This window comes from Lasiosphaeria miniovina (genome assembly GCF_030549165.1).
Source record: "Lasiosphaeria miniovina strain SMH2392-1A chromosome Unknown B0T26scaffold_1, whole genome shotgun sequence".
NCBI lineage: Eukaryota > Fungi > Ascomycota > Sordariomycetes > Sordariales > Lasiosphaeriaceae > Lasiosphaeria > Lasiosphaeria miniovina.
This window is the reverse complement of record NW_026848220.1, coordinates 3,149,198-3,162,560: the sequence shown is the minus strand read 5'-3', so window position 1 is coordinate 3,162,560 and position 13,363 is coordinate 3,149,198. Positions and strand designations below refer to the sequence as shown.

At 57.0% G+C, this 13,363-nt stretch overlaps 5 protein-coding genes across 5 annotated transcripts; 3 read left to right on the top strand and 2 right to left on the bottom strand.

The window, feature by feature from the left end:
• Positions 1-1,910: 1,910 nt before the first annotated feature.
• B0T26DRAFT_670205 (uncharacterized protein) lies at positions 1,911-2,465 on the bottom strand (the record flags this gene model as incomplete). The annotated part of the gene is made up of 2 exons (XM_060439151.1): positions 1,911-1,997; positions 2,052-2,465. 2 exons carry the CDS (start codon positions 2,463-2,465, stop codon positions 1,911-1,913), a joined length of 501 nt encoding a protein of 166 aa, XP_060302722.1.
• A 3,154-nt stretch (positions 2,466-5,619) lies between these two features.
• On the top strand, positions 5,620-7,043 carry B0T26DRAFT_39067 (nucleotide-diphospho-sugar transferase). Its single transcript, XM_060434761.1, has 2 exons — positions 5,620-6,852; positions 6,921-7,043. Exons 1-2 carry the CDS (start codon positions 5,742-5,744, stop codon positions 6,959-6,961), a joined length of 1,152 nt encoding a protein of 383 aa, XP_060302721.1. The 5' UTR covers positions 5,620-5,741; the 3' UTR covers positions 6,962-7,043.
• A 735-nt stretch (positions 7,044-7,778) lies between these two features.
• B0T26DRAFT_604615 (uncharacterized protein) lies at positions 7,779-8,288 on the bottom strand (the record flags this gene model as incomplete). The annotated part of the gene is made up of 2 exons (XM_060435800.1): positions 7,779-8,055; positions 8,155-8,288. Coding segments are annotated over 2 exons (411 nt in total), but the record flags the coding sequence as incomplete, so codon positions are not given.
• A 988-nt stretch (positions 8,289-9,276) lies between these two features.
• B0T26DRAFT_736673 (uncharacterized protein) lies at positions 9,277-11,480 on the top strand (the record flags this gene model as incomplete). Its single annotated transcript, XM_060443356.1, has 3 exons — positions 9,277-9,333; positions 9,400-11,320; positions 11,446-11,480. 3 exons carry the CDS (start codon positions 9,277-9,279, stop codon positions 11,478-11,480), a joined length of 2,013 nt encoding a protein of 670 aa, XP_060302719.1.
• Positions 11,481-12,919: 1,439 nt separating this feature from the next.
• On the top strand, positions 12,920-13,360 carry B0T26DRAFT_745831 (uncharacterized protein; the record flags this gene model as incomplete). Its single annotated transcript, XM_060444619.1, has 2 exons — positions 12,920-13,150; positions 13,283-13,360. 2 exons carry the CDS (start codon positions 12,920-12,922, stop codon positions 13,358-13,360), a joined length of 309 nt encoding a protein of 102 aa, XP_060302718.1.
• Between the last annotated feature and the right edge of the window lie 3 nt (positions 13,361-13,363).

Here is a 13,363-nt window from a genome sequence, read left to right as displayed (position 1 = left end):
TCTCATTTGTTGTTGCTCACCTCTTCACTGAGAAAGTGTCTGTGTGGCTGTCTTGTCTCGGAAACTGCCCGATGCTTTTCTTGTTCTGCCTCAGCATAAGTCTGGTCTGCTCAGTTCGGTGAGAGGAACTAGAGTTAATATAACTCTAGGACTGAATATCCAGAATGGAGATTAGACATGTTCTTGGACACTCTGCTGTGAAGGACTTGATGGGCCGTTTCATGATTCGATAAGTGATGAGAGAAAATGTAGCTAGAGTTGAAGTAGTATCTTGTGTCGACAACAGATTTATGTACTTCGGACATGTGTGTGAGAGAATGTGGTAATGACAGGACTCTTTAAAGTCCGGCTGGCAAGAGGAATCGTCTTACCCACGCCCTCAAAAGGGAATTGTTTGTCTCTCAAACGGGATTCGGTTTTTCGTAATCTCAGACACCCATTTGAGTTGCTCGTTTAGTTGCAATGAACTAATCTGACTCACCCATTCTCTGTCTTACGTAGAGACGAACACAATTCTAGTTGCAAGGAGTCTGGGGCGAGGCTATAGACACTGCCTCAGGCACAGCTTATGTATGCTCACTCAAGATATTCGTTATTTAACTCTCTGAGCCCCGTTGGAGAGTTCTGAAACTTTTCAAGGCTACTGAGTGAGTGCAAACCCGTCCTAACCATTCGGTTCTGCGGGAGAGCAATGGAGTCACGGCGACTAGCAAAGAGCCAGAGAGAAATATAACCAATACAAGAGTCTACGGAACAACTCGGCATTGAACTATTAAGAGAGGCGCCAAGTGAAGAAAGTCAGACATAAAATTGAGAGGGATTTATTTGCTTTTTCTCTCCAGTTCTTGGGAAATCACAAGATCCCCCAGAGTCCGTTGGCGTGAATATCCAAAGTATCTACTAGACCAACGCCCTATCATGGCCGGCTCCCGACACCCTGTTCCCCCTTTCCATTTCAAGCTTTCACGCCCCCGGTTCATCAAACCTCTAGCTCACTCGACTATTCGCGTCTCACAGTTCTTCTCAATCTTCTCCAGTCAATCTTCACCCACTACGGCTGTGCGGCAGCGACGTGACCTGTGAATCTGCGCTGCGCTCCTCCTTGCATTCGGAACAGGGGGCTGGGCTGATGCGCCAGTAGAAGTGCCGGTCGTAGCGGAAATCGAAGCGGAGGACATCGTTCCTCGACCACTTGGATCTGTCGACGCAACTGTGTGCCTAGAAGCAGCGGTTTACCCGGTACACGGCGAGGGCCGATGCGTAGCCGAGGTGTGAAAAGATCCTTTGCAATAGCTCGCTGTGAAGAACATGCATGATCGTGTCTTTTGGGGTCTTTTCCCCGTCGGTGTGCGGGTGGTCGATGGCTTTGATAGTGTCACATGTGATATGGAAGGCTCAGTTATCTCCGTTTTGGGTTATGTAAGTACATATTAGTCGTGGAGCGTTGAGAAAGGAGGAGTTATGGATTGTAAATTTATGCATAAATCGGCAAACGGAACTGATGATTGACAGCCAGACACATATATTTTTGTGAATCATTCACGCAACCGCCACCAGCTAACACCCTTGACTCATCCCACAAGCCAACTGTCTTTCGTGGCAGGGGTTTGTCTATTTCGAGACACGATACCAGCAAGTTCAAAGTCTGATAATAGAAGAATGAGACGAATGTCAGCCTACCCTGCGACAGGTGGTGTATATCCACTGCAACCGGACACTGAACGCAATGAGGCTGTTTGTTTTCTCAGTTATCGAGGCAACAAGCCGTTAACCCCCCCTGAGAGGGTAATTCTCAGATGGCAACATAAATAGCACATAAGTCAACAGATGTGACACTGCCAAACTCCTCTGGGGGTCTGACAATCTGAAGATACAAAGACGGAAGTCAGTTCCGCAACACGCTTTGCGGTTCATGCAGAGTGCGCCGCCTGACCGGAATCCCAGAGGTAATATGCCAGGAAAGGCATCGAGAGCGCCGTGAAGGCGCGCTTTAATATCTTTCAGTCCCAGTCAGCACAGCGGAACGGGTGCGCAACAGTCGCCCGACTCACCGAGTGGCTGAGATCAAACTCGCCTGGTTCGGGCTCGGCGCGGGCGAGCTTTTGTTCAGGTACGCTGCCGCCGCTCACTGCATGGCGCGCGGCAGCTTCCTGAACGTGCCGCTGATGATGCCGTTGTTTGAGCTTCCTCTCCGTGTGTTTCCGCCGCTCGGCTTCGAGCCGGCACACGGCGCGTTCAATGTGGAGGCTGCCTGGGGCGCGCGGCTGTTGTTGTTTATGATGATGCTGCTGCTGCAGGCCTAGGATGAAACCGTGGAGTGGCGAGAGGTGGTGGGCTCTTCTCGGACTCGACGCTGCGGGAAAGGAGATGACAATGCCGATGTCGTCCCCTCTGGATGATGTCGGTGTTGATGGGGGCTCAGAGTGCGGCCTCTTTGGCCACCATTTTATTGCCTGGCGCCGCATTCTGGGCATGCGGCCAGCTAGCCTGGCTGTGTGATGAAGGAGTGACGGACGGTTGGAGATGAAGGCTGGAGGAGTGCGATGTCAAGTTAGGGTTTCCAGGTTATCTTGCAGTGGTGCTAGTCTGACAGAAAAACTTTACGGGCCCCTATTATCGGCATTATGCTTTTCTGGGCCATAACCAAACCCGTTGACCTTATCACGTCATCAGCTTTCGTGATGTACGACTCGTAGAAGTTTCTTCTCTTTTCCCTTCTCGAGAAAAAGAATGGAGCCTCTATAACCTGAAGCTGACGTTGGCCATTGAGCTGGGAAGTTGAGCTAATATGTTTGTGAGGAAGTTGGTGCTGCTTGTACGACCAACAGCACGAGACAAGACTGACTGTTGTTCTCAGTACCCCCTGATAAAGGGGCTAATCTTTCCAGGGGGTGATTCTCGAGCAAGGCCCTACGCGTAAATATGCCGTGTCAATTTCCGGCACGTAAATTCCCGCATGTTTTGACCAAACCTCAAAAATATACTCTATTTGAGCGAGGTTTGTACTGTGTAGGTATTAATCAGACTACCGAGAATCAGGTGCCGATGAAACGCCGAAACATTTCTGATGTTGCAACAGGCAAGCATCTATCTCAGGGAGTCGCCTCTAACAGCCACTCGGGATTGGACTGTATAGACGGAATCCCCAGATGTCCGGCTCTCGTTTCCGGTTCTCCCAGCAAGGATCAAGTTCGTTACCGAAGGAGCCGAGGATGTTGCACTCCCAAACATATGCCGCTGTGCCTTCAGAGCCAGCCACGCACGACATTCCGGCTTCCCGTACATGTACGAATGCAATGCCGGTACCGCGCAGACATGGTATCTCGCTTGTTGAGGCCACCGCTGATTCCACGGCGTCGAGTTTTCTGCATCGCCTTGCGTAACTCCACTTCTGGATAACCTAATATTTCTGCTCTGTAGTAGACAGCTTCGCTTGGGCAAGGAAGGTAAACACTTGAACAAAACCATTTCACACCGAGTGTGCATGTTGCAGCATCACCAAGACCCTTCTCAATCGGGCAAAACTGGCAGACCAGAGACCACGCCCAATATCTGGCTGTCGTAGTTCTAGGCTCCAGTCAAGGGAAGTTCAGTCCTGAACACATGCCGACGCCCTGCTGTGTAGGAAATGCAGCAGCTGTGGTGCGCTGTAACAGGACAGGGGCGAGCGGCGTCGTTTGTGCCCCATTTTCAGGTTGTACCAAACCAACTCGAGGAGAAACAACGGACGCCCTCCTGCTCCGAGGCAGAATATTCACACGTTTGCTGAGGCGAACTTCAATGAGACTCATAGGAGCCTACGAGATAATGCATCATTGGAAAATGCATTGACTTTGGCAAAAATGGCGACTCTGATCTTTATTCTTTTGAATCACAAAAGCTTGGAGCCGGGCCAGAGCTCAGAGAAACCCCCTGGCGACCCTCCTGCTTGGCGCAGCTTGGCAAACCATGCAAATCGCTGTTTCATGTGCGGCCCCACTTGCCGTCCAATCAGTATGCAAGGCTGATCGTTAAAAAGAATTGCCACATTCGACTCAAATTGACAAACGGCTGCCAGGCTTGGCAACGTCCGGGAGGTTGATTGCGCGCACTGCAGAGAGTATCATCGGCAACGTCGCTCCGAGCTGGGGACTGAAAGAGAAATGCGGACGCATCAGCATGGCGTGGCGTTCTGCGCGAACGGCAACGGTGCGGTCCCTGAAATCCGAGCCGCAGCCTCTTTCGCACCCCACTTGCGACTTACATGGAGAGGTCCGTCCGTAGAGCTCGTGGCATGAAGCATTAATGGAGCAAGGTAGCTCTGGATCGCCGCACGCACTCGTCGTTCGTGGTGGCACTGCAAGGCTTTCAAGAAGGAGTGGCCCTTGGAGACGGCGTACACAATGCAGAGGGAGGCAGATTAGGTATTGTACGGGCGGTACCTGAGCTGTCGGACGAGCTGTACGGCTGCCGTGGCTCATCGGGCTGTCCGAATTTGTTCCAAGTTCTCAGCCTCTAGGTTGAGCGCGCCCTGGTTTAAAGACCCGTGGCCATCTGTCATCAGCGTGATTCGTGCCCTTAAAAAGAACCTATACGCACAACACTCGATGCCAGCCACCAACAGCGTACTGCCCATTCTTCAACCGAGTTGGAAGTTGCCCGAACGGAATCCTCGACGAATCCGAACACACCCCCCGACTGGAGTGGCCCGAGTCAGGGCGCCCCACTCGACCAGACCTCACCAGTGGAGGGCGACGCGGATACCAACGTCATCACGGAGGTACGGTACAGACGGGATCAATGCTTGTATCTCCCCTCTTGGAGACATGCAATTCTACCACAGGCAATTGCCATAGACAGGATAATAAGACCGCCTAGCTGGACGGACGGGCGAGAGGGCCGCCCGTCCTGTGCTTTCCGTCCCGACTCCTTCAACTTGGGTTCTGGCAGTTCCAACTGTCCCAATTGCAACCAACGAGCCCCCGCCATCCAAAGACCCAAAGCCAAAGCCCCCCAAAGCCAAAGCCACAAACCCCACATTCGTCAACAAGGGCCGCCAGGTTTGGCCTGACAGGTCTAGGCCCAGTTCGTCGCAAGATTTGGCCCAGAGGCCACACTGGTGTCTGTCGACGGGCTATCGCGCTACCTTTGCCCTGGACCTGCCCAAGGTGGCAGCTGCCTGCGCCTGCGCACCTGGGCGCTCGCATTTCGCAGCATCCATCGTTTGAAACTCGCCAAATCCCGATCTAGTATCGAATTTCCCAGATCCTCCCAGTGCATCCTGGTTGTCCCATCTCTTGGCGCAGATCGTCGTCACTGGCCGAGAGCTCCCGTCAGGGCCGCCGTTTGAGGGTCCTCTGCAGAAACCACAGTAGCCCCTGTTGCACAATCTTCGGCGCCCACCCTGCATCCATCCTTTGTGCCAGCCTACCGCTGTTCTCGCTTGCGTGGTTTCATTTAGTCTTCGTTCAGGTAAATTCCTACTTTTAATCTTTTCCACGACACCCTCTTTTCGCATCCTGTTCTAAACCTCGCTGTTCCCAACCTATGTTTTGTTTCATGCCTTTTTGACCAGGTGCGTTCTTTGCGCTCATGTCAGAAAGCCAATTACAAGGGTTGCGTGGGTCCCTTTAAAGCAGCGCTGGCGACTCCAGCTGCTTGCCTCGCGACCGCGCCCGCATTCCTCGGCTCGGCTGCCCAGCAAGGTCAGACACTGACGGACGGCGCTGCGCTGTGATCACAGACACTAGCAGTTCTCGAAGATGCTCACGTTCCGCCGCGCCTTCGTGGCGGCGGCCCTGCTCCTCACCATCTTCTACCTCAGCACGACGCGATCGACGCCGCCCATGGCAACTCCTCCAGTGCAGCTGCCCCAGACTTTCCCCAAAACTCAACCGCCGCCCGACTCGTCGAGGCAAGCATCGACGACAGCCGTATCGTCGGACCAGAAGGCTTCCAGTGCCAGCCCAATCCGCCACGGCTCGCCCGGCGTCGAGAGGCCATCGCGATCGGGCCAGCACACGATGCAAGACATGTCGAAGCTGAGCCTGTACGACAAGCTCGCGTACCAGTTCCCCTACGACGTCGAGACCAAGTTCCCCGCCTACATCTGGCAGACGTGGAAGTGGACACCGGCGCACGGCGAGTTCCAGTTCCGCGAGCAGGAGGCGTCGTGGACGGAGCAGCACCCGGGGTTCATACACGAGGTCATCACGGACCAGGTAGCCGTGAACCTACTCCGGCTGCTGTACGCATCGGTGCCCGAGGTCCTAGAGGCGTACGAGGCGCTGCCCCTGCCCGTGCTCAAGGCCGATTTCTTCCGCTACCTCATCCTGCTGGCAAGAGGGGGCATCTACTCGGACATTGACACGTACGCGCTGCAGAGCGCGCTCGAGTGGATTCCCAAGTCGGTGCCGCGGAGCGCCGTCGGCCTGGTGATTGGCATCGAGGCGGACCCGGACCGGCCGGACTGGAAGGACTGGTACAGCCGCAGGATCCAGTTCTGCCAGTGGACGATCCAGAGCAAGCCCGGGCACCCGGTGCTGCGGGAGATCGTGTCGCGGATCACGGACCAGACGCTCAAGCGCAAGCGGGCCGGGTCCCTGCGGGGGGTGGTCGACAAGAACGTGATTGAGTTCACGGGGCCTGCGCTGTGGACGGATATTATATTTGAGTATTTCAACGACAACCGGTACTTCGACATGAAGCACTCGGCCGGCCCCATCGACTTCCAGAATTTCACGGGCATGGACATGGCCAAGCGCGTGGGGGATGTCATTGTGCTCCCGATCACGAGCTTCTCGCCCGGCGTGCAGCAGATGGGCGCCAAAGAGTATGACGATCCCATGGCGTTTGTCAAGCACGACTTCGAGGGTAAGGCATCTTTCTTGCGTGGTATTCTTCGCTGAACCCCGTGCTAACATCAGCACCTAATGTCACAGGCACCTGGAAGCCCGAGAGCGAACGCCACATTGGTGCCTGAAGACCGGCTCTTCCCGCATTCATTCCAAATCTGTCTGACGACTTTTTTCTTCCTCTTGTCTTCTTTGGTAACATATTGTTTAATTTTCCTACAAGAGCTTCTATGTGCATGGCTTGGCGTTTTGGGTGCATGCCCCCAAATGGGGTTTCCACGATGGGGCAGGTCATAGAGGAGTGTGTGTATAATACCAACAAAAGATGCCTGGCGAGAGAGACCACGGCCACGGGGTGGTACTACTGCTATTCGATTGGGGCTCTGTACATAACAACCGTGAAGAAAAAAACAAGGATCCAACATGATCAATTGAGATACGGGCCTTGCTTGTGGCGGGCCACGAAGTCTGTTTGTCCCACGACTCGGTGCGTGTGACGGGCGGCCGCAGGGCACTGGGGGCAGGGACCTCAACAAACTGGCGGCGCGGACAAATATTTGTTGGTTGTGTTGTGTTGTGCCTCGGGCCCGGAAAACGGGTCGCGGGCAGGACTGAGGTGCGTTGGTGATGGGACGATTTTAGTGTGTTTGAGAGAGACGGCTCCTGGGGCTGGGTACATGCATGTACGTACGTATTTCTACCGGAATCAGTCGAGACGTGAGCAAATGGTTGAATGATTGTTTGTTTTCTTTGCATTCGACCGATCACGCACAAACGCTGCAATTCTACCAAACACTTATAGTAATGTGGGCCCCCTAAACATTTTAACATCTGCGCAAGCCGCAAGCCGCAAGCCGCGGCCGGAACCGCACCGGAATCGCACCGGAGTCCGACGAATCCCAACGGCCCGCGCCTCCTGGCTAGCTACTCACCAACTCACTGAATACTCGCCTCCCACTCCCGCCGCCACGCGCCGCAGCGCGACACATACGCGGCAACATCGACGGCGTCGGGCGTCCACGTGCTTGCGAGCGCTGGCGTTTCGGCCGGCCACACGTACGCCACGGCGCGCTGCTGGCCCTGCCCGTCGGCGAGTGCAACGGCCGCGACGTCGTACGCGCCGTCCTCGAACGCGTCGAGTACCAACCACTCGCGTGCTGTGAGGTCGTGGTATACCCGTCCGGGAGCGCTGGCGCTGGCGTCGCGGACGAGGCCGGGGTAGCTTTTCGAGGATGAGTGGTTTGCGGGAATGGGAATGGGAATGGGAATGGGAATGGGAATGGGAATGGGAATGGGAATGGGAAGTATAACAAGAACTCACGGAAGGCCAGGCAGCCCCGCGGCGCGCCAGCCGGGGGCCGCCGTCGGCTGCGACGGCGGGACGCGGTCCAGCAGTGTTTTCATGACTGCGTCCATGGTCAGCGTCCCGTATGCGAATAGGCCGAGTCTTTTTGGTTTGTTGTTCGGGCCGCCGCCGTCATCGGCGGTGCACGGGCACGCCGGGCTTGCCGGGCCAGCGCCGCTGATGTTATCCTGCTGCGGGGGCGGGTCCTCTTTGCTCGAGGCCGATGACCCCGCATGCGTGTTGTTATTGGGGCTGCTGCTGCTGCTGCAGGCGCACCAGCCCCAGCTCGCAGCGCGGGACAGGCGTTCGCTTGGGGCAGACTGCATGGGAGCCGGAAAGTATTGTGCTGGAGAAGTGGAGAGTGGAGAGTGGAAAGGAATTGATTGATTAATTAGTTGCCGTGCAAAAAATCCGAGACGCTAATAAGCCAACTGGCGAGAGTCGAGCGCTCCTTCCATCGCCTGCTGCCCTGGCGGGCCTGATAAAACGGCGGCCAAAAGAAAGGGGCAAGGCTCACTGAGTATGAAAAAGAAACCAACAACAGCTTCCCCAAATCCACCCCCAACTGGGCTGACGCTAAAACACTTCTGGGGGTTGCCCCTGTGTGCCGCCAAGGAATATGGGGAAACGCCGACGGCCTTGGCTGGCTGACTCTACTCTAGTGTAGGAAATGTCCATCATGCGCCTACCCCGCATTCTTTCGCATCTGGATGACGATGCATGCCCCTCCCAGGGCAGGGCAGCGGTTGGGGTCGGGTGCATCGTCCCATCCCTGATTTGGAATGGAAGCTGATGAGTGTCTGCATGTCCAGGTAGGACAACACTAGACTAGACGCCTTGGACAAGTCGAACCCCGCGCACGCACGAGAATTGGGGAGGGGAGATGGAGAGACTCCAGACTCGTCCTCCGTCCTGACGACCCACTCCTTCGTAACTAGTATTCCTGGTTCATTGTCTTGCGTCAACCTGGGTACAGACTTCTTTGTTTGCGCGTGCAGCGATGCTGACGGAGCTCATCCCAAACTACGTCTCCGGCATCTAATAGGCCCCGTCTCGGTTGGGTAGTTGAGAGTCGGGGAATACGAGACGAGTGTCGCCATGCTCCAGCCACGGCTGCCTGGACTTGCCGTCTCTCGGCGCGGCTGGCCCCGGCTTGTGCGGCCGGCGAGAGCCCATCTCGGGATATATCGGACTCGGGGCCGCGCCGGGCCGAGCCGACAGTGCTTGAGGGGCGTCGCCGGGCTGGCACCGAGCATTAGCTACGGTCCTAACGAACCGCCGCTCCTCCCTCACACCATCCCCGAACACTTTGCCTCGGTCGTCTCCCGGTTCGGGGACCGGCCGGCCGTGATAAGCCGCTCGCCGACCACGACCCGGGATGCCGCCCCCGACGAGGGAATCCCCGATGCCGCCTGGCCAGCCGCTCGGGAGACCGTCTTGACGTACGAGGCTCTGGATCTCGTGTCCAACTCGCTGGCCCATTCGCTGCGCTCCCTCGGCGTTAAGAAGGGCGACCGCGTCGCCGTCGGGTTAGGAAACTGCTCCGAGTTCGCCGCGCTCACCTATGCCGTCTTCAAGCTAGGCGCCATCCTGGTCCCCCTAAACCCCGGCTTCAACGCCAACCAGGTCACCGCCGCGCTCACCCACCTGCAGGCCCGCGTCCTCATCATCGGCACCGTCACCGACCTCGCCTACAAGCCGTGCCGCGGCCGGAGCAACCTGCCGCTCCTGCAAGCAATGGTCCCGGACCTCGACGCGTCGTCGCGCAAGGTCCACGCGCCCCACGTCCCCTCGCTCGAGACCGTCATCGTGCTCGACAACAGCGCGAGCCACCCTCTCGTGTCGTTCCCCTCGTCCGCCCGCTCCCTGACGCCCTTTTCGTCACTCCTCGAAGGCGGTAGCCTGGTTCCGCGGCGCTCGGCCCACTCAGCCCGCGCTGTGACGCCCGACTCGCCGCTGCTGGCCGCCGACACGGTCAACATCCAGTTCACGTCTGGTACCACGTCGCAGCCCAAGGCCACCATGCTCTCGCACACCAACATCCTCAACAACGGCGCCCTCATCGCCCACCGCATGGGCCTCGCCCCGGCCGACAGCATCGTCTGCCCCCCGCCGCTGTTCCACTGCTTCGGCTCCGTGCTCGGCTACATGGCCACCGCCACCACCGGCGCCGCCCTCCTGTTCCCGAGCCCGGCCTTCGACCCGCTCGCGAGCCTCAAAATGGCCGCGCACCACCGCGCCACCGGCCTCTACGGCGTCGCCACCATGTTCGTCGCCATACTCGAGATCCTCTCCTCGCCACCCAAAGACGTCTCCCCCGCGAGCGTCCGCGCGCTGCCAACGCACCTGCGCAAGGGCATCGCCGCGGGCAGCTCGGTCCCGGAATCGCTCATGCGCCGGCTGTACGCGTCGCTGGGGCTCGCCGATCTGGTCATCTGCTACGGCATGACCGAGACGGCGCCCGTCAGCTGCATGACGACGCCCGCGGACCCGTTCGACCGTCGCACTGGCTCCGTCGGCCGCGCCATGCCGCACACGGCTGTCAAGGTCGTCGACCCGACCGACCGCACCCGCGTCCTCCCGCGCGGCGACCGCGGCGAGCTCGCCGCTGCGGGGTATCTCGTCATGCAGGGCTACTGGGGCGACGAGGCGCGCACGCGCGACGTCCGCGTGGCTGACCCCGAGACCGGGACTGTCTGGCTGTACTCGGGCGACGAGGCGCGCATGGATGAGGACGGCTACGTCGAGATTACCGGGCGGATCAAGGACCTCGTGATTCGCGCCGGCGAAAACATCCACCCGCTCGAGATCGAGAACGTGCTGTTCCAGCACCCGCTCGTCGCCGAGGCGAGCGTGGTCGCGGTGCCTGATGAGAGGTATGGTGAGGCGGTGGGTGCGTTTGTGGCCGTGCATAGGGGTGTTGCTGTCAGGGATGGGGAGGGGGTGGGAGAGGAAAAGGGGAAGGGGAAGGTTCTGACGAGGAACATGGTCAGGGACTGGGTGCGCGATCGCCTCTCGGCGCACCTTGTGCCGAAGCATGTGTTTTGGTGCGATGAGTTCCCCAAGACGGCCAGTGGCAAGATTCAGAAGTTTAAGCTGAGGGATAGGGCGAGGGAGCTGGTGGCTGAGGCTGCTGCGGCTGGTAGGGGGGAGGGGGAGGGGAGGTGAACGTAGCAGGGCTATAATCCGACGAAGGCTGGCAGCCGCTTGGTCTACGCTCAAGAGATCCTCGTCTGTGGGTGCGTAGATATATGCGCACTGCGGCAGGGAACCAGGGAATATCGGGCCATGTGCATACCTAGGTAGGTAACTACCTCTGAAAATGTGATGTGTCGGTTCCGGCCTCTGCTGCGGCTTGCCAACACTAACAGCTTCTTTTCACGTCTGAATTTTCTGTGTGCAGTATGTCGTTTGCCATGCAAGGTACCTACCTAAGGTGACTAAGGTAGCTAGCTACGTAGGCAGGCAGGCAGGAGTGTAGTGTGCGAGTCCAGGAATGAGAGGTTATTTCACTGTGAAGATCGAGCATTCCCCCAGTCTCGTCGAGACTGGACAGGCGGCGCGTAAGGATTTTGATTATGCATATGGAGGAATGTTCCTTTCGGCCCTTTTTGTGACTATTGTCTACACAGGGGGTGGGGGGAGAGAGAGCGTGAGGCTGGTTGTTTCAACGTCCGTAGATGGACATATCCTGTATCCAGTTCAAGGTTTACATAGTAGACTCTTAATTTAGTTGTTTAGTGTCTAGAGGCTGAAGTCATCTCTAATGTTTCCCCCTCTACTCCTCGCGTAGTTCTTTGGGGGTGTAAAAATACGGAAAAGAAACCAATGAGTTGTTGATATGGTTTGAAGAGTTGGTTCTGTAGCGAAGGCACAATGGTTGCTGTGTGTTTGGGTCCGTGTGCTGTTTAATCCCTTATTGGGAAAAGGAGCACGCGTAAATACAGAGGTCACCCTTTTGCGGGAAAGTCGACGTGCCCATTTTTAGACAGAGAACATAGATCTGCACTGTGAGTAGTAGACAGAGCCGTGACTCCAAGATGGCTCCCAATCTTGTGCAACTAGGCGAGCTGGCCAGATGAGGAGAATATAAACTGCAAGTACCTCGTTGGAACTTTACTGCGATGCCACTCGTCGGGCTCGAGTAGACAGTCCAGACTTTGTGCACTTCTCATCGAAAGATACCGGCTGGAGCAAGCCATCACCATATGATCTCTCCTGCTACGGATCCATTTATCCTTCCTTCCTTTCGTTACTGGTCTTCCGGAAAGCTGCGCGTCAAGGGGAGGCTAGGCCGACACAAAAAGGGGAAGACCCAGACCGCATACCAGCCTCCCCAAACTTCGGCTCAGACCTACAGGAGAGACTTTCTCTGCCAGATCGCCTCGCGCGCTTTCGGACTTGGCACATATGTCCTCAACTAACTCCGTATCGTGTCAGTAAGGGGCTGCTCGCCAGCGCCGGGGGTACGTCAACTGTCTTGCCTTTCCAGGCGTGTTGCTCTAGAGAGGGGAAATAAAGGGGCACCGAGCAAGACAGTTTTACGCACGTCCTATGACCAACCGCCGAGCAGGACTTGGGCCAAGATGGACAGACGACGAGATATAAATACAAGCACGCCATCTCCCCCGTCCATGTCACGCTCTTCACCCGCTCAGCAAACCACTCTTTCATTCAACACCAAGACGACCAAGAAACGCACACACTCCCTCAACCAAACATACAACCCCCAAAGCCCAAAATGAAGCCCCTGACCATCATCCTCGCCTTCGCCGCCACAGCTCTGGCCGACGGTGCCGCCATGGCCAACGCCAACGCAATCGCGACGTCCAACGCGGCCGACGCCGCGACTGCCGAAACAGCCGTGGCAGCCCTCGACGACGCGGCCGGCCAGCTGCACAAGTACAAAGGCTGCAAGCCGGCGACGTACGCGTGCGCCAAGGACCCCAAGACGGGCCGGCCGGGCTGGCAGGTGTGTGATGTTAGTCACACGTGGGTGGTGAGTATTCTTTTCTTTTTCTTTCCCTTGGCGGTGATGAGACGCATACACACACACACACACACATGGACAGAGACGACGCGCTAACGTTTTTGTCTATCAAAGTTCGCTGGCGACTGCCCACCCAAGAGCTACTGCAAGTTCAACTACCAGAACGGGAGCCCGTACTGCCTTCCGTGGTAAGGC

What these genes read in the sequence shown, in the direction of transcription:
- B0T26DRAFT_39067 (XM_060434761.1), top strand. Translation starts at nt 5,742, where the DNA reads ATGCTCACGTTCCGCCGCGCCTTCGTGGCGGCGGCCCTGCTCCTCACC. An exon ending in TGTCAAGCACGACTTCGAGG is followed by an intron (nt 6,853 to 6,920) that starts GTAAGGCATCTT and finishes CTAATGTCACAG; the next exon opens with GCACCTGGAAGCCCGAGAGC.